At 40.1% G+C, this 19,565-nt stretch overlaps 1 protein-coding gene across 3 annotated transcripts in view; it reads right to left on the bottom strand.

The window, feature by feature from the left end:
* Positions 1-19,565, bottom strand: part of DOCK2 (dedicator of cytokinesis 2) — a 495,629-nt gene that overhangs the window by 275,272 nt on the left and 200,792 nt on the right. For all 3 annotated transcript variants that reach the window (XM_037906215.2, XM_043520976.1, XM_043520978.1), the window contains one exon: positions 7,326-7,421. In XM_037906215.2, the coding sequence (XP_037762143.1) occupies positions 7,326-7,421 (96 nt within the window). The remainder of the gene's footprint in view (positions 1-7,325; positions 7,422-19,565) is intronic.

The raw sequence follows: 19,565 nt of genomic DNA, 5'->3' as shown, positions 1-19,565 counted from the left end.
TAAACTATAGAGTTGCTTAGTTTTCTATCTCCCACTTCCAATAAAAACTTTTTAAAAAAACATTGGTATGTTACAATAACAATGAGAAATCCAGAGCATTGTTTTTTCACATTTAGTAGCTGTTTGTTTTCAAGTTTGCTCCTAGCACAGTAACATTTACAGATTCCATGGGTTTATTTTTGTCTATCCATTGTGTCCATGGCTACCAGCCTACTGCTTTTGTTTGCTGGTACCATAATGATGTCAGTTTGATGAGTCAAACTGAGTTAATGCCAGCTTTTCACTGAGTATTAGATTTCATGGAGCACACAAGGTGTATTATTAACATCATCTGTGAACTTTTTCATGAAAAGACTTATTGAATGGAAGGTGTCAGATCTCTGGATAGGTTTTCATCTTAAGGTTTTAAGTATATTCCAATTTCTCTTTTGTGTCTCTCCAATTTTCCAGCTAACCTTATTTAAGGCTCAGACACGAAATTAAAAGATGCTTTCTAAAATTATTCCATTGCGTGTTCTCAGGAACAGTACAACGAATGCCAAGGAGCAAGCATTCTCTGTTCATGGTCTGAACCTGTTGGAGGGCAGCAGACAACCTGATAGAAGGAGCTTCTCACCTGCATATCCCCCCACAGATACTGTTCATGGTATCTGGCTCTATGTATATCTAATACTACAGGTGGCAGCAGGGATGGAAGTGTCACACAGATTGACTAGCAACCAACCGCGAATAAAAAAGACAAAATCTGCAGCAAGTGATGTCTGACTCACCTTATTCTAGCTGCCAGACTACAAAAGCAACCAGACATCATTTTAAGAAGTCTATGTCTGATCTAAATAGTGACCCTTTTTACTCATATTCCATGCATTTATACTGTAGGCTATTTGATCTCTGAAGATGCTTTGAAAGCAGATTTCATTTTTGCAATGAAAAAAATCACTTAGAAGCGAGTTATCACCCCCATTACATTAAAAGCAAAAGGGACACATTAATCCTAGCCGTAACTCCATTTACATCCAATCAAGTTGAACCTAGGATAGAACTGACCCAAAGGGCATTTTAAAAATCTGTATTTTCCACATTTGTGGGGTTTACTTTTTCAATTTATCTGAACATGGATAGTGAAAGTGGCCTGGATCCATTTCTAGGTCCATGTTTTATTGTTGGAGGGACACCAGCCTGATGCTGCCACATTTCGGTTCACATAGAGGTAGACAATGTTTAAATCTAAAACTTTTTTTCATTTAAATTACATGAAAACATTTCTAGGCAAAATCCTACACTCCTGACTGAGGCCCTCACTCTCATTGACAATTTTGCCTTAAAAAGAAGAAGGATGTAGGCCCTGATTTTTAAAAGGTATTTACGAATTGTTGCACTCATCACTGATTTAGGAGTCAAAAATCTCATATTAAAAAAAGATTTAGGCTCTTAATCCCTTTGACAGTGGATGGAATTTAGACCCCTAACACAGTTAAGTATTGCAATGCTTCATGCAGTGATGCCTAAATACTTTTTAAACTCTGGGTGTTAAAGATTTACTCATCTTCTTTAGTGTTAGACTTTAGTAATTGTTTCTCTTTCACAGAACAATGACATTTGGACATAACTGACAGCATCCCCCAACATGTGATATAACTAAATCTCTTCTTTTAATTAACAGCATTGAATATTTTCTTTTAAAAAAACATGTTCCCTTTTAAAATCTCCCATTGAATTTCTTCATCTGACAATTTCTTGTCAAATAGTTTCTGACAAGCTTTTTACTTGTTCTGACTTTTTTTTTTTTTTTTTTTTTTTTTAAAGAATTTACATTCTCTGAACACAAGGACAAGGGAGGCATTTAAACTTTTTATATTCTCATCAATTATTGCTGTGATGACTGACTTTCATTTGGTTCATCACGACACTAGGAATATCTGGGCAAAATTAGTCAATTAAAATGGTATCTTCCTAGTTCCATAATACTAGCAATATTAGTGTCACATTTCAGAGTAACAGCCGTGTTAGTCTGTATTCGCAAAAAGACAAGGAGTACTTGTGGCACCTTAGAGACTAACCAATTTATTTGAGCATGAGCTTTCGTGAGCTACAGCTCACTTCATCGGATGCAACTCAGCACACTTAGGCACAACACTTGTTACACAGGGCCTCCCCAGTGGAAGTATCCACACTACACTTGGTATTAGGGCATTGGAGCAGCCCTCCATGACAACAAAATTAAAGCGACGCTGTTCACCTAAAGTTATATCATGCAAGTAAACTAATGTTCTTAGTAATGATACTAGTGACAGCTTTGTTACACCAAAACAAAATTCAGATCCAATTTTCTCATCATCCTTTCCCCCCCACTTTGATTTTCAGTGACCAAGCTGAGAAAAATGCACATAAGAGAATAAAGTCACTTTCAGTTCATTTATAGTTTGTTTCACAGTTGGTTTCTTTGTGCTGCAATGTAGCTGTTTCAAACACTGCAGGGAAGCATTTACTTTCATCAGATATTTTTTATTGCATTCGTTAAATTTTTAAATAAAAGTGTAAACTTGTCTACTCGTCTTTTTTTCCCTCCAAAGTTTTAGTTGAGATCAAAATCTAAAGGGATACCTTTGGCTTACTCAGGCTTCTGTCTGAAATGCTTTAACTTGCTGTGTTTACAAGTAGTGCTTAATTAGTGTAACTGAAAGAGATTAGTGAAAAAGAAAATGGCTTTTCCCATTTGCTCCCTCTGTGCAATGGCGTCCCTCGCTAGAATCACTGAGTGTTTCCCCTGTATAGTCAATTTCTCTTATTTGTACCATTCTTTCACACTGTAAACAAACTCTTTAAAAAAAGTTAACTATATTAAATCCAAAAAGCAGCAGAGGGAAACTGAGTCAAATGTACTTCTAATTAATTTTTTAGTTTAGGTTTACTAGATTTAGGCTAAATTGACATTGTTATAGTAACTGTCATAGCAGTTCATATCAGGCATCATTTCAAGTACCATAGTTGTAGCACGTTACATAGAACAGCAGTAATTTAGATGAGATGGTGGATTTTATCACTTGTTAAAGAATTTCAGAAGTTATTTGAGGTTACTTTTTTTCTGCTTTCCCCAAAAGGAAGGAAACTTTAATTAAATCAGAAACTTGCAACTATCCAAATGACAGCTGCAACCCAACATCAAAGCTAATTTTTTTTTTTTTTTTTTTTTTTTTTTTTTACAGAAAACACTAACTAAAAATGGCTTCAGCCATCCCACAGCATCCTATCTGCATTTCTAGAGTCCCAAGCACCATAGTGTTTACAGTAGACCTCAGATTATCTACGCATTCTGTAGAAAGTCACACTGTATACTTATGCAGATCATCTCTAAAAGTTATAGGAGCCAGAAGTTTCAGAAATTGTTTAGCTCCATCAAGAATCATTGAAACAATTCTGATGCATCGGCCCAGAGAAACAGTAGCTGTGATCTCTACATTGTAAGCCCTGGTTTCTTTTGCCAGTTCTAATCTTTCAAGTTAATTTAGGTTAATAGCAGTTAGATGGATTGCAGAAGCAGTGTGGTTCCATCCCTGTCGACTCTAGTGAGCAGTTTGCACCACTTCACATTTTCTATGCTCTTTTCAAGGACAAAGTCTAGGTGGTTTGTTTGTTTTTACTTTGGGGATTTGGTGGGAGGAAGGTTTTTTTATTTTGTTTTAAATGAAAACAGAGATTCTTCTTTAGTGGTCACAGAGGTCAATTCTGTTAAGAGGCTCCACATCTCATATGTGGGATGTTGTTTCGATAGAGGCTATATTAAAGCGAAATATTCATGTGCATCTGAAAGGCATGTACCTGCTGAATACAATGGGATGCTAGGCTTACTCATAAATTACAATAAAAGTACTTGCTTATCCACATGCCTTTTCAACTGACTGCAACAAACCCTGTATTCATGATGTAGTACTCATCCTAATAGGTCTGCTGCAATTTAGCTTGTCTTTGTGATTTAGATTTGGTTTTTGATTATTCACCATACTCAAAACCAATTCAGCAATATTCATCTACAGATTATATACATAAATATATATATACACACACGTACATAAATATATATATACTGTGCTCAAAACCAGGGCCTCTGCATGCATGTACAAGTAACCTTCCAACAATGTGCAACCGAAATTGACTTTCAGATTCATTAGATCTCCATCTAAAACCACTTCTAACTTCTTCCTTACTGAAAGAAAAGGAGTACTTGTGGCACCTTAGAGGCTAACCAATTTATTTGAGCATGAGCTTTCGTGAGCTACAGCTCACTTCATCAGATGCATCTCTCACTCTCATACACACAAAGAACTGACTGCACAGATTTGACTTACATAGTGTGCTGAAAAGTAAAAGATTTGGACTCTGATGGATCAATGGAGAAATGATTTCTGGGACTAAGGGACTCCCACTGTACCTACACTGCCTGTAGTGCTAATAACTCTCTCTTACAGCTTGGATCCAAACCATTCAGCTTTGCAAATCAAAAGCAACACCTTGACTTTCACCTGGAAATAAAAAGGACCCACTGCTGCCTTGGGAGGACAAGCGTCATATGTTTTTATGTTTGGGACACCTTTAAGTAAGTGGTATGCAGATACTTTACAGAAGAGCGTAAGAATTTATAATGCTGGGGATTAATCTAAGATACATGATATAGTGTTACCCCTTTTGACCCTAGCAGCTACCCAAAACTTCAGGGTTAGCAGGTTGTTCTAGTTAGGGGGAGAAATAGGTGGTAATCAGGTATTTCTTTGATGCAGTTTTGTTTATCAACAAACAACATACAATGTCCTGTGTCTCAAAGTAGCTTCATTTGCTTACAGCACCAAGAGCACTATTTCAGCCTGCATCCCACCCAAAAACCTCTCCCCAGGCTTCTTCCAGAGCCATACACCATGCGTTCAGTTGTTCCTTCAAGCTGTCTTGCTCTCTGGTTCTGTGTGTTCTGCCTTCCCTCACACACACTCTTACCCATACAATACTCAGCAAAAGCACCTCCTCCAAAACAGGGTTGCCAACTTTCTAATCACAAAAAAAAAAAATCGAACACCCTTGCCCCACCCTCTTCCCCACCCCTGCCCTGAGGCCCCACTCCCTGTTCACTCCATCCCCACCCCCCTCAGTCGCTTGCTCTCCCCCATCTCATTCACTCATTTTCACCAGGCTGGGGCTAGGGTTGCCAATTTTGTATTCCTGGAGATGTCATCACATGACAATCTTTAATTCCTGGAGACTCCAGGCCAATCCTGGAGGGTTTGGCAACCCAAGCTAGGGCAGGGGGTTGGGAGGGCGAAGGGCTCCAGCTGGGGATAAGGGATTTGGGGTGCAGGAGGAGGCTCTGGGCTGGAGGGTGGGGCCAAAGGGTTCAGCTTGTGGGAGGGGGGCTCCAGGTTGAGGCAGAGGGTTGGGGTGTGAGAGAAGGTACAAGTTCTGGGCTGGGAGTGCAGGCTCCAGGATGAGGCCAGAAATGAGGGGTTCAGGGTGCGGGAGGGGTTCTGGGCTGGGGCAGAGGATTGGGGTGCAGAAGGGGGTGAGAGGTGCAGGCTCCAGGCAGCACTTACCTCAGGCAGCTCCCAGGAAGTGGCGACTTGTCCCTCTGGCTCCTAGGTGGAGGGACCAGGGGGCTCCGCGCACTGGCAACAGTTCCCGGCCAATGGGAGCCACAGAGCTGGACGCAGGATTTCTGGGGGCTCGACCCCCAGCCTTGTCGTGGTTACGAGGACTCTGCCACACAGGATATGAAAGGGGAGCCCTTGAGGTCAGGCAGGCCTCTGGGTAAAGGAAGTGGGAGCGAGGACTCAGATCCTTTCGCTAGCCCATTTCACCAGGGTAGCGTATAAGCCAGGAAAGTTCCCCACAATAGTGCAACCATTCCCCCACTTACACTAGCAACCCTAGTCTAAACCTAGTCTAATACCCCTTTTGTCTTAGGTGGAGGCTTATGATTAATTCATCTTTACAGCTAAATTAATGAAGGGTGCATTCACACCCATCAATCTCAACAAAGTTTGTGACCCATGCAGCCACTTTCCCAGCCTAACAAAAAACATACAAATGCAGGGCCAGATTCTGCAACTTTTAGTCCCTTCAAGTAGTACTTCAACTCAATGGGACTATTCACAAGAGTAAACACAGAAAGCACCGCAGAATCTGCCCCTAAATTAAATCATAGATCAGCAGAAGTAACCCTAAAACCATTGGCTCTGCCCCCACAGCATTCCCAGGCCATGGAGCTGTCCATCTCCTGCATTGGGGTTAGCATCCCCAGTGATTATGGCCTCTTGCATGCAGCGTTCACAAGACTGGGACAAGAGATTGATGTTCCCCCACTGTAAAGAGCCATTGACAAAAGATGGATTTTTCATCTTCCTTCCAGACAAGGAGCCAGGAAAAGCAGCTAGTTCCATAGATTCACAGAGTTTAAGACCAAAAGAAACTTTTAGATCATCAAGTCTGACTTTCTGTATATCACAGACCATTACATTGCACTCAGTTAACCCTGTATTAAGCCTAATAACTTGTGTTTGACTGAAGTGTATTTTCCAGAAAGCACCCAGTCTTGATCTGAAGACATCAAGAGACAAAGAATCCATCACTTCCCTTCCTAATTTGTTTCTATGATTAATCACTCTCACTGTTAAAGAATTGTGCCTAGTTACTAATTCGACTTCGCCTAGGTTCAGTTTCCAACCACTGGTTTTTCTTCCCCCTTCTCCACTAGACTAAAGAGCCCTTTAGTACCCAGTGTTTCCTTCCTGTGAAGGTATTTATACTTTGTAGCCAAGTCACCTCTCAGTCTCCTTTCTGATAAGAAGGATAATGTCCTAATGCTCTGCAAAGCAAGAGATCTCTGAAACTCATCAGAAGAAACGTTGAAGGGACTGCAGGTAAAATCATTTTATAAGCTATTCAGACAACCAACTTTAAGCAGGTACTTTCATTTTAAATCAACAGAAACACTGCTTTCTGTGAGGTAGACTCTCCCCTTAAAACACAAGTATTCAATAACTCACTTCAACACAGAAGGGATTAACATATAAACAGGAGAGTGGCTAAGGCCCAAATCCTGCTAGCAATATTCAGGGTTGTGCTCAGCCAGTCTTTAACAGGCCCACTTGTGTGAAGAGGGTGAACATGATTTAGCCACTGTATTTGAAACCTGAAAACCAGTTTGCCAAAAGACCACCAAGAAAGAATATTGCAGATACAGCATTAGTAGAAAAAATGGAATAAAATGGGTTGGCATGAAAATCCATCTTTAAGGCATGCTGAAGACATTTGAAAACAAATCATTTAAAAATACTACTCACTATCAAGGTGTCATCTCGCCCCATTGAAATAACAGTCCTGTTCACTGTGCGTAGTAGTTGTACCATTAGTTCTTGAATGTGATGATAAGTGGACTCCTGTAAAATAATATGAAGCCAATATTGACATGAACTCAATATTTTTAAAGCAGAAGAAAGAATTAGGTTAGTAAACTACTGATACTTTCAATAGCTGAATGACATCCTTGAGTGAAGTAATGGACCAGTCTTGCTTGCCCTAGTCAGCAATCCCACTCATTTCAATAGGAATGCTCATTTCAGTAAGGCAAGCAGAGTATGATCCTTCTCTTGCCATCACCTATCCCTATTCTCACATTAGTTCCAGTCAACGTGGTTGGTTATCAGGCAATCATACTGTCCAAGCGACAGAGAACATACAGGAGAAAACTGAACTGTGGCACAAGAAGCTACAAATGCTAATAGCCACCAAGTTTGCCCGCAGCTCAAAGTTTAAGTTTTAGGATTAAGGAATAATTGTACAGTGAAGGAAAATACCTTTGTTTCCAGATTTGCATCTCACAACCTGACCACCACACACTGTGGTGGTAATCCTTCTTCATAAGACACTTAGGCATTATACTGACAAACACAGTTTTATAAAAAACTATAATATGGAAGCTATTGCACGTATCCCTCACTAAGCCTACTCTGCTAGTTAACCAAGAGACTTTTTGTCATGTCTCCAGCAATGCTTTGAGTTTTAACATAACTCTCTCATAAATCAGGGAACATCTTAAGTGTTTCACTCAACACAGTACAACTGGCTTCACCTGCCAGCAGACCACATAAGCAGATTTTTCAGATTTTTGTAAAGAAGTTCCCAAGTATATAAGCCAGACCTATTTTTCATTTAACAGAGTTGTCAGTCTGCAGTTCTTCGTTCATACTGTATACGATGTTCCATAGCTTCACATCTGTTATGATAATCATTGGAATTTTACAAACTGAAGATGGTTGGCAGTAGTCTCAAGTGACATTTACAAGTTTTTGTTTCTGAAATACATGTCAAATCAAAGCAACAGCTAATAAGTTTGTCTGAATTGTTATCACAAAACCTATTTGTATAGGATTTATAACCCTGTAATAAAATAAATCAGCATGTAATACAATTGAGCAAGTTCTCAAACAAATGTTTTCCAAAACTTTAAAAAATTTTCCTTTCCAAACAATTCAACATCTTTTCATCACAAAGTTTAGGGCAATATGATTCTGATGTTAATTTCACTGATTTTTCTGAGTTATTAGTCCCTGAATATTAACTGAATATATATGTTGTGGCATTTTATACTTTACAAACTCATAATATCCTGCTGTACTATAATTATTTTGCTACTACAGTGTTATTCCTCAGTTCATTTTTGACACAATGGGAATTTTCTTTAATATATTTTATGGAACCTAGCATGCCTCAGTTTCCCGCTGTACATTGCATTGCCACCCAGTGGGTGCAAAAGGATTAACACTGTTTCTGGAACAGTACAGGAGACAGGAGGTGTTTGCCTTTGGGTCACCTTGCAGTCTTGTGAAATGAAGAGTTGTTAAAAAAAAACAGTCTGAATCAACAGCATGACAAAGATGCCCCACTGACTGAACAATCCATACCTAACAGCAGGAAACCCCAGTAGATGGGACTTGTGACCTGAGCTGGAGAACAAGGTGTAAAGGTGATTGAAAAGAAAGGAAGCCCTTTTGGAGGGACTCAGGAACTGTGACTGGATGAATAAAGGGAGCCAAAGACAGGGAGCCAAAGATGGAGTCCATCATCAAAGCTGGGCTGGCTCATCATGGCACTGATTTCACCAGGATGACCCATGTCTTAACTTCTGCCTCTCTATGCGAACCTAACCTCGGTACTCCAGGTGACTAATAAATGGTTATATTGTTTTGAAAAGGCTGCTTGTGTTTCTGTAAATATTCACTCAGAATATTGCACCCTGACAGGGCACAATATAAGCCTCCTACAGGACTCTGGCTTGGCAGAATTCACTGCAAGGAGTCACTCAGACAGACAAGGATTGCTGGTACCAAAGGCCCAGTCTCAGAGTTGTAGAGGCCACGGGCCTGCCCCTTTGGAACTGTGTGGGTCCTTGGGACGAGGCATACTAAAAGGGTCACTCCCAGGAGATCGGTTACAGGCGGGGGAATAAACTAGACCCTGTGACTCTGTGGCAATATTTAGTATAGGAAAAACAAACCTTAAGCATTTTTTAAGCCATTCACCAAACTATTGAATGACTGTGCACAGGAGCAGATAACGGGAGTTTTGCAAGATAATTCTCCAGGTGAAGGAGGAGTGACTATGTGACCTTGGGGTGAGTTGGTTGGTTGGTTGTGTGCTTGCTGCTTTACTGAAGTATATAGTGGGGTCTGTTTGTCTGGGGGGCAGGGAGTGAAATATGCTGAGCCTAGCAGCCTTTTAGGCAAGGCTGAGAGCTTCTTAATGAAGCTATTCAGGGAAAACAAGGGTTTAAACAGCTAACTCCTAAGCTACCAGAGGAGCTCATGAACAGGAGCAGCTAACAGTGTTGTTTTGCACAGGACTTTAGAGGGGGAGTCTGAGAGCCAGCTACACCTCATTAATATTCTCTACACGTAGGCCAATAAACAACCCCCCCCCAAAAAAAACCCCAAAACAAAGAACACCCAAGAAAAAAAGCTGCAGGAATAAAAAGAATGCAGGCAGAAGTCCAGCAGCAGAGTGGGGGCTATCCAGTTTATTGCACTGAATGCAACATGAGGATTACCTGCCTCGTGGGCAGGTGGCATGTGTGTGCATTCACAGCAAGGAGTTCATGGCCCTCAGAGAGAGTATGCGCTCTGGAGACCAGAATGGCCGAACTAGAGGAGGTAAGGGAGATGGGGGGGTACATAGATGAGACTTTCCCACACACAGTAGAGTGGTCCACCCCCAGTCTGACAGTCTCTGTGCTATCAAGGAGGATGAAAGTCTTGGGGAAGGAAAACCACCAAGTGGAGTGGAGGGAAACAATGCCATAATTGGGACCCTCCTTCTAGATGACGTAATGGTATCATCTCGCGCTGAGGCTCTCTCTCCAGGGGAGGGAATCCCTATGAGATTCGATCATTAGAAATATAGATAATTGGGTTTGTGATGACCAGAAGAACGACATGGTGAATTGCCTACTGGGTGCGAAGGTTGCGGATCTCTTGAGATATCTAGACAAGCTTATATACAGTGCTGTGGAGGAGCCAGTGTTCGTGATACACATAGGTACCAATGAACTATAGAAAGTTAGGAGAAAGGTCCTAGAGGCCAAATTTAGGCTGCTAGTAAGAAATTGAAGTCCAGTACCCCAATGGTAGCATTCTCTGAAATACTTCCAGTTCCACAAGCAGGGTCAGTTAGACCAGCAGAACTGCAGGGTCTCACCGAGTCCATTAGACAATGCTGTAGGCAGAAGGGACTTAGATTTATTAAGAAGTAGGGAATTTCTTGGGAAAGGAGGAGCCTATCTGGGAAGGATGGGCTCCATCTAAATCAAAATGGAACAAGACTGCTGGCATGTAAAATTAAAAAGGTCAGAGGAGTTTTTAAACTAAGGGCTAGAGGAAAGCCGATAGGTACAGAGGAGCATATGGCTTGGACTTCCCTTAGTGGAGAATCTATTAAAGTGGATTCTCTATATCCTAGTAAATAGGACAGGATAGAAGTTAATAAAGTACAGGTACGAACGGAAGAGAAACAGTCCAATGAAAAAGAGTCCTATTCAATTACATCGCACAAGGCAGACAGCTAAACATTTTTTAAAGTTTAAAGACTAATGCCAGAAGTCTAAACACTAAGATGGGTGAACTTGAGTGCCTGGTATTAAATGAGGATATTAATATAATAAGCATCACAGAAACTTGGTAGAATAATGACAATCAATGGGACATAGTAATTCCAGGGTACTAAATATATTGGAATGACAAAGTAGGTCATGCTGGAAGGGGAAAGATATGTGAAAGAAATCAGAGTCAAACAGAGTAAATATCTGAAATGAATCAAACTGTACCATAGAATTGTTATGGGTATAAATTTCATGCTTGAATAATAAGGATATAACAATAGGAATTACACTGCCTGACCAGAATGATGATGGTGACTATGAAATGCTCTGGGAGATTAGAGAAGCTAGAAAAATAGAAAACTCAAATAATGGGGGATTTCAACTATCCCCATACAAACTTGGTACATCTCACCTCAGAACGGGATGCAAAGATAAAGTTTCTAGATACTATTAATGACTGCTTCTTGGAATAGCTAGTCCTGGAACACAGCCAAGAGAAGAGGCAATTCTTCGTTTAGTCCTGAGTGGAGCACAGGATCTGGTCCAAGAGGTGAATATTGCTGAATTGCTCAGTACACAAAAATGAGGAAGCTAGCTAAATGAAAATTAAAAGAAACAGTCACAAAAGAGAAATGTCTGCATGCTGCACAGCAACTTTTTAGGAACACCATGATAGAGGCTCAAATTAAAAGTTGACTATTTTTTTTCATTTGGGGTATAATGACCAAAAAAGTGTCATGACGGCTAAACAACAAAGTAAAAGAAGTGGTTGGAGGCAAGGGACGTCCTTTCAAAACTGGAAGTCAAATCCTATTGAAGAAAATAGAAAGGAGCATCAAATCTGGCAAGTCAAGCGTAAAAGTATAATTAGTCGGGCCAAAAAATAATTTGACGAGTAACTAGTAAAAGACTCAAACTAAGAGCAAAAAATAATTAAGTATCTCAGAAGCAGGAAGCCTGCCAAACCATCACTGGGGCCATTAGACAATCAAAGTGCCAAAGGAGCATTCAAGGAAGATAAGGCCAGTGCAGAGAATCTAAATGAATTATTTGCATTGATCCTCACTGCAGAGGATGAGAAAGAGATTCCCACCCCTGATCCATTCTTTATAGGTTACACATCTGAAGGACTGCCCCAGATTGAGGGGTCAATAGAGGTGGTTTTGGAACAAATTGATAAATTAAACAGTAATAAGTCACCAGGACCAGATGCTTATTCACCCAAGAATTCCAAAAGAACTCAAATATGAAATTGCAGAACTACTAACTGTGGTATGTAACCTATCACATACATTAGATTCTGTACCAGATGACTGGAGGATAGCTAATGTGACAACTATTCTTTAAAAATTGCCAGAGGCAATCCTGGCAACTACAGGCCAGTAAGCCTAACTTGAGTATCATGAAAATTGGTTGAAACTATAGTAAAGAACAGAATTATCAGACACATAGATTAACATGATATGCTGGAAAACAGTCAATATGGCTTTTGTAAAGGGAAATCATGCCTCACCAGTCTATTAGAATTCTTTGAGAAGGTCAACAAACATGTGGATTTGTTAGTCTCTAAGGTGCCACAAGTACTCCTTTTCTTTTTGCGAATACAGACTAACATGGCTGCTACTCTGAAACGTGGACAAGGGTGATCCAGTGGATATAGTTTACTTGGACTTTCAGAAAGCCTTTGACAAGATCCATTACCAAAGACTCTTAAGCAAAGTAAGCAATAATGAGATAAGAGGGAAGATCCTCTCATGGACCACTAACTGGTTAAAAGACAGGAAAAAAGGGGTAGGAATAAAGGGTCAGTTTTCACAGTGAAGAGAGGTAAATAGCAGCTCTGCTCCCCTCCCCACAGGGATCTGTACTGGGACCAGTACTGTTCAACAAATTCATAAGTTACCTGGAAAATGAGGTAAACAGTGAAGTGGAAAAATTTGCAGATGATACTAAATTAACTATACATACAAAATGATGGGCTCCAAATTAGGTGTCACCATTTGAGATCTTGGAGTCATCATAGATAGTTCTCTGAAAACATCTGCTCAATGTGCAGCAGCAGTCAAAAAGGGAACAGAATGTTAGGAACTACTAGGGAAGGGATAAAAATAAGAGAAAATATCCAACTGCCAGTATATAAATCCACAGCATGCCTGCATCTTGAATGCTGCGTGCAGTTCTGGTCACCCCATCTCAATAAAGTTATATTAGAAATGGAAAAGGTACAGAGGAGGGCAACAAAAATGATTAGGGGTATGGAACAGCTTCTATACAAGGAGAGACTAAAATGATTGGGACTTTTCAACTTGGAAAAAGACCACTGAGGGAAGATATGATAGAAGTCTATAAAATCATGAATGGTGTAGAGAAAGTGAATAAGGAAGTGTTATTTATCCCATCACGTAACACAGGAACCAGAGGTCACCCAATGGCATTAATGGGCTGCAGGTTTAACACAAACATAAAGAAGAAATTCTTCACAAAATGCACAGTCGATCTGTGAAATTTGTTGCCAGGGGATGTTGTGAAGGCCAAAACTATAACAGGGTTCAAAAAAGAATTAGATGAATTCATGTGGGATAGATCCATCAGCGGGTATTAGCTAAGATGGTCATGGATGCAACCCCATGCTCTGACTGCCCCTAGCCTCTGACTGCCAGAAGCTGGGAGTGGATTGCAAGGGATAAATCAGTCAAGAAATTGCCCTGTTCTGTTCATTCCCTCTGAAGCATCTGGCATTGGCCACTGTCTGAAGAGAGGATACTGGACTAGCTGGACCATTGGTCTGATCCAGAACGGCCATTCTTATGTTCTTAACTCCATGTCACTTGTTCAATATCCCCGCCACCTCTACAAAAGCAGAGTTACCGGACGTGTACTCCAATTGTTGGCTTATCAACTCCAATATTTATAATGCTCTTCAGGGTTTCATTTATAAAAAGCCAACAGCACGGCTTCCTCCTACAGCTCCTGACACGCGTGCCTCACTGACTAACTGGGAGGCTTTTAACTAGTTCCAGCGAGCCCTTGATTGGCTTCAGGTGTCCCAATCAACCTATCTCCACTGCTTTCTAGAAGGATCTTAATTGGCCCCAGCTGTCTTGATTAACCTGGAGCAACTTCCATTTGGTTACCATGGTACCAGGGATTTGTTTAGCCTGGGGCTAACATACCTGTTCCTCACTACTTTACTATAGCCATCTGCCCTTGCCCCCATCACAAAACACAAACTGTAAATAGCTGTCTTTGTTTTTTTCTACTGTTACCATTTTGGCTTGTTTTAGAAGCCTAAAAAGTAATGAACTGTTTGAAACACAACTCTAATAAAATGGAATAGTTTTTTTTATTGGATTAACAGGATGCACTGAGTTGTTTTTACTACCCCAAGATTAATATACCAAGTACTCTTCTTCCATATGCTAATAAATTTCAGAACCTTAGGATGGATCACAGATTCTTAACTATCGTCTGATGGTCATGCCCTTCCAGTTACTGAATTTGCCCATTCTTTCAGCACCTGAGGCATATTGCTAGAATGGAAGTTATCCTCTCAAATATTTCATTATATTTATTAAATCAATACCTCTAGTTTCTATATGCAACTAAACATGATTTATGGACTCAGTATATCCCTCTAAGAGTTCAAATTATCGAACATGCTGCTAGGGCTCCAACATCCATGCACACAGTTCCCCCATTATTGAGTTACTATTAGAATATAATTAATTACTTATATTCCCACTTATTTTATTAGGCCTGGATAAGTTATTCATTGGGTATAAAATTAATGCAAATTTACCCGTCTGTTCACAAATTGATCTTGACATCTATAAATATAATTGTTGTAAGTAGTTGCTGAACAGCCTGGACAACCATTTTTGAGTAAGTGAGCTATTCGAGAAGTATTTGCTTTGACTACCATGAGATTTTGCACTTTGGAAGACAAGCTCTCTTCTAGTTTGAGTATGTGTCAATCCTCATGATGAATGCAATGGGATTAGTGGTCTCAATTTAGTAGTGGTAGATGTTTATCCACTACATGAGCGACAAACGACTGATTTTTCAGTCCTCTGGCAGTTTGGGGAACAGGGAGAGGGAATCAGTTCAACGCAAAGTGAATCTGAAAATTGCAAAAAATTTCAGTGAACAAAAAGACATCCATTTTGGTTTTAACAAACAGACTCAAAATGGACTTTTCTGGGCGGTGGCAGACTCTCTTCTAACTTTTAAAATATCAGGTAGAGCACTGATCCTGGAGGTGGGAAGCTATGGGATATTTTGGCACAGGTCCCTCTCAATCACTGGGCTAAAAATTATATGGGAGTCCTCCTCTAACTCCCAAAACTATTCAACAAATTCATGACAAATCCGTGAACAGACTCAGGTCGACCGAAACTGCATTTTTGGGTGAATCAACTATTCATCTGACAAATTTCACCTACCATTATCCACTACCACGATCCACTATCCATCCATTTGTTACAGTATGGTTATGTATCTCCACTTCAGTAACATCCAAAACCAGAGATGCTGGAAATTAAGTTTGAAACATGGCAGCAGAGTGGAGTGTAGAATTTTGCAAAGGCCTGTATTCAGTCAGCATCCACTCATATATGGTGGAAAAGTTTGCAAAGTCAAACCCTTACAAGTTAGGAAATGTCAGAACTTAGGTTGCCTGTGGAACCTTAATCACCCCCCCTTATGCATATGCAGTATGATACAGTCTGTAATTGCTTGGCTACATACTATTTCTTCCATAGGGCTCCCGGCCTCCAGATGGTGCTCACCAAATGAGCAGCTATTCAATATTGTTTTATTCTCATTGTTCCCTGTGTGGCCACAGTATTCAAACCCTGCTCTGCAGAAGGAAGGAACAAACAACTTCCTCATGGGCTGTTCTATGGCTCTCATCAGATACAATAGTGAGCGCTTCCAAACATGAATGAATTTATTTTCACAACACCCCTGTGAGATGAGATGGTATTATTATCCCCATTTTATAGGTGAGGAACTGACGCACAGAGAGAATAAATTCATAGGAAGCCACTAAGATTAAGTGCCCAATTTGAGATGCCTGGTACCGATTTTTCAGATATTTAGCAATATATAGCACTTTATATGGTCAAAGCACAGCACACATGGACTTCAGCTTCAAGTGTGCTTAGCACTTCTGAAAACCAGACCCCAGGGTCTCAACACAGGCACCCAGAAACTGTGGAACACACAACTGGCGATTCCTGTTAAAAGTCTGGTTTCACTAACTAACCTAGCATCACATTCAAACTCTGTGGCAGAATCCAATACTCCAGGCCAGCATTCAACTGCCTTAATCATGAGACCATTCTTTTTCATCCTACAATCCCCTGCCAAATACACACCATCCAATTTCAGCAACAAATGAGTCAAGGGTAATAGAGACAACAGCTTCCTTCACTACAGACCCGGATTCATCCAAGAGCAGCTCTATCCTGTACACTAAAGGAGGCAGAGGTCCTGTTGGAAAAACAGTATGCAATCATGGAAGCAAAGACTAGGGTTGCCAAAAATAAGGGACAGTTTTCTTAGCACCCCACCCCACTCCTCCTCCTGATATCATCAATAATAAATACAATAAAATAAAAATAATAAAATAATAATAAGCCTACATTCGCCAGGATATTTCTTGCTGCTTTTTTGCAGCACTCAGCAACTCCCAATCTCGTTGTACAGAGATGAAGAAATAAGGTACCATTGGCAATCCTACTAAATACTATCATAATAGATATGCACAAGGGGGCTAAATTAAGGTTGTACAGGCAACCTTAATTTTGGCATTTACTAACTTTTGAGGCTTGCCTCTGAAACTTTAATAATGTTCTCTTAATGTGGGGTTTTTCGGTGTGGAACTACTATTTAAGTGCATCACATGTTCTACAATGACTGATAATGACTTCATAGCATGACACTTCCTGTGATATGGAAGTACAGCAGAAAATGTATATACTGTATGCATATCTGAAAGAAAACGTATTACATAATATTGAAATTGTGCTAAATATGTCTAAATGACAAAAGTAAATTGTACTAAAGTGAGAATAATGGTTTTGCTCCAGACCTGAAGTACAATTATTTAAATAATTGTTATAAGCTTTTTATATTATAAATCAAAAACTCAATACACACATTTATTAGAAAACTTAAAAGAGTTGCTCTTATTGTCACACTCAGAATTTAGAGGGTGCTGTTCTGCTCTTGATAAATGTGGCTAGCACTAAGCAACATACATGGAGATTACAATAGTACTGAGAATATATGCAGAGATCTGTTTTTCAGCATTGTAATGAAAACATCTGCCAGCTACAGATGCTACTGTTTTCAGCAGCTCCTTTGTTTCAATGGAAGGCATCCTATTTATTTTTCTTTTACTTCAACACTTTTCATAATTACTAGCACTATTTTAATGTCATATCTACATTCCAGGAGATCATTAGCTTTTGATAATCTATCCTCATGGCACATTTTTCATATACCTCCAGATCATGCTCCTGATGTACACTGTTGTATTTATAGCCCAGTGTGATCATCTTTTTCAATCCTTTCTGTAGATCAGCGGTTCTCAAAATCTGGGTCGCGACCCATTTTAATGGGCTCGCCAGGGCTGGCATTAAACTTGCTAGGGCCCGGGACCAAAGCCCAAACCCCACCACCCAGGGCCAAAGCCCAAGGGCATCATTCCTGGGCAGGGGGCTGAAGCCCGTGGGCTTTGGCCCCTGCCTAGGCTGGTGGGGCTCAGGCTTCAGCTTTGGCCTCCCCACCTGGGGCAACAGGGCTCCAGCAGGCTCAGACTCTGGTCCCCCTTCCTGGGGTCGTATTGTAATTTTTGTTGTCAGAAGGGGATCACGGTGCAATGAAGTTTGAGAACCCCTGCTGTAGGTATTTTCCTTCTCTGAATGTACTCCAACATCTTCTGCCTGCTCACTGATTCCCAAATTCAATTATTCACCCTTAGCCGCATAGGTCTTGCTCTGAAGCACACAACATTTGATATTGCTGTACAAAGGGAGAGTGTAAAGATTTAGCACTGTTTTTTGTTTTAACAGTAGTGTGTATCTACTCTTGAAGAAAAAAAGTAGTTATCCTTGGACACTGTGACTTAGTACACTGTGACATATAATTTTCCATGGTAGGATGTGCTGCTATGTCAAGTTCCTAAAGTGTGCATTAGTAAAGGATCGTGGAGGCAACTTGGAGTTAAAAAAAATGGAATTAAACTGAAAAATCCCCTATTCCTTGCAATTCTCATTTATATCAGCTGAAAAGTAAAATGACCATAGAGCTAAGGCATCTAACATTCACCCAGAGCATAAGTTAAACGAAATAAAATAAATAACTCACAATACAGACTCTTAAGGATCTTCCAAACTCTAGTTTTCATCAACACACTTTGCCCATCCACCAGTGTGTGTTATTACTTGACTATGGAACAGCACCTCACACCCAGCAGCTGGAAAGGTCATCTCTGAGTTCTTTGATTGCTGAGCACCTTTTTTTACACTCCAGTGAAGGTGTGCAAAATTACTACCTTTTAAGAGCATTGGCCGCATAAGCACCCGCATCAGACCTGGATAATATCTGTTAATTTCTTAGAGTGTTCAATGTTACTTCATAAAATCTGCAGAGACTGTTTTGTTTTCACCCAGAGAAGACACACCTTGTGTTGCTGCTGGAATTGCAGCACTTCTAAGTAGTCTCCTGGTTAGAATTCTTGTCATGAAATTACAGAGTGTGGAGTTCAAAACTGACAATTCAAATGGAATTTTTATGTGCCGTGCTGTACGAGGTGTTTTACACTTTGTCCCCTGTTAGAATTCAAGATGTTTATATTAATCATAGTTCTCTCCAATGTATTGATTACCACTATAATTTTGAAAAAAAAAAGGCAGGCTTTTTTAGGCTTGAAAAACTTCACTCTTGAACTTCACTACTTTTATGTGGAAAAACTGCAGCATTAAATATTGAGAGCTCTAGAATACTGATGTATTCACACTGCTTCAAATGGCCAAGGAAATATGGGAACATTTAGGTCTACGGTGCATGAGCTCCCCCCTCCTGTAATCAATTTCACTGCTGTCATTGCCTCTGATACTCAGTAGCAGACTTTTTTTTTTTAATAATAGTATTACCAACATTTCTACTGCAGTTTCTTCTTTAATGTCTTACACTTTTTGTATTCCTTTGATAGTCTTTCTAGGCATAGGTCTCCTTCCTAGGTGAGGATATTATACCACACTTTTTCAGACACCTCCTAACTCTACAGTTTAATAATCTGATTTCATCTATTGCATTATTTTAATTATTTATCTATCATGGGGCACTAATCCTAATCCAAAAATGCCACCATCACACTTCTCTTTAACAAAACCACAGTTGTTCCAAAAGCAGCAGTATTATT

This window comes from Chelonia mydas, chromosome 8, assembly GCF_015237465.2.
Source record: "Chelonia mydas isolate rCheMyd1 chromosome 8, rCheMyd1.pri.v2, whole genome shotgun sequence".
Classification (NCBI taxonomy): domain Eukaryota; kingdom Metazoa; phylum Chordata; order Testudines; family Cheloniidae; genus Chelonia; species Chelonia mydas.
The sequence above is the reverse complement of the archived record's forward strand: the minus strand, read 5'-3'. Positions and strand labels throughout refer to the sequence as shown.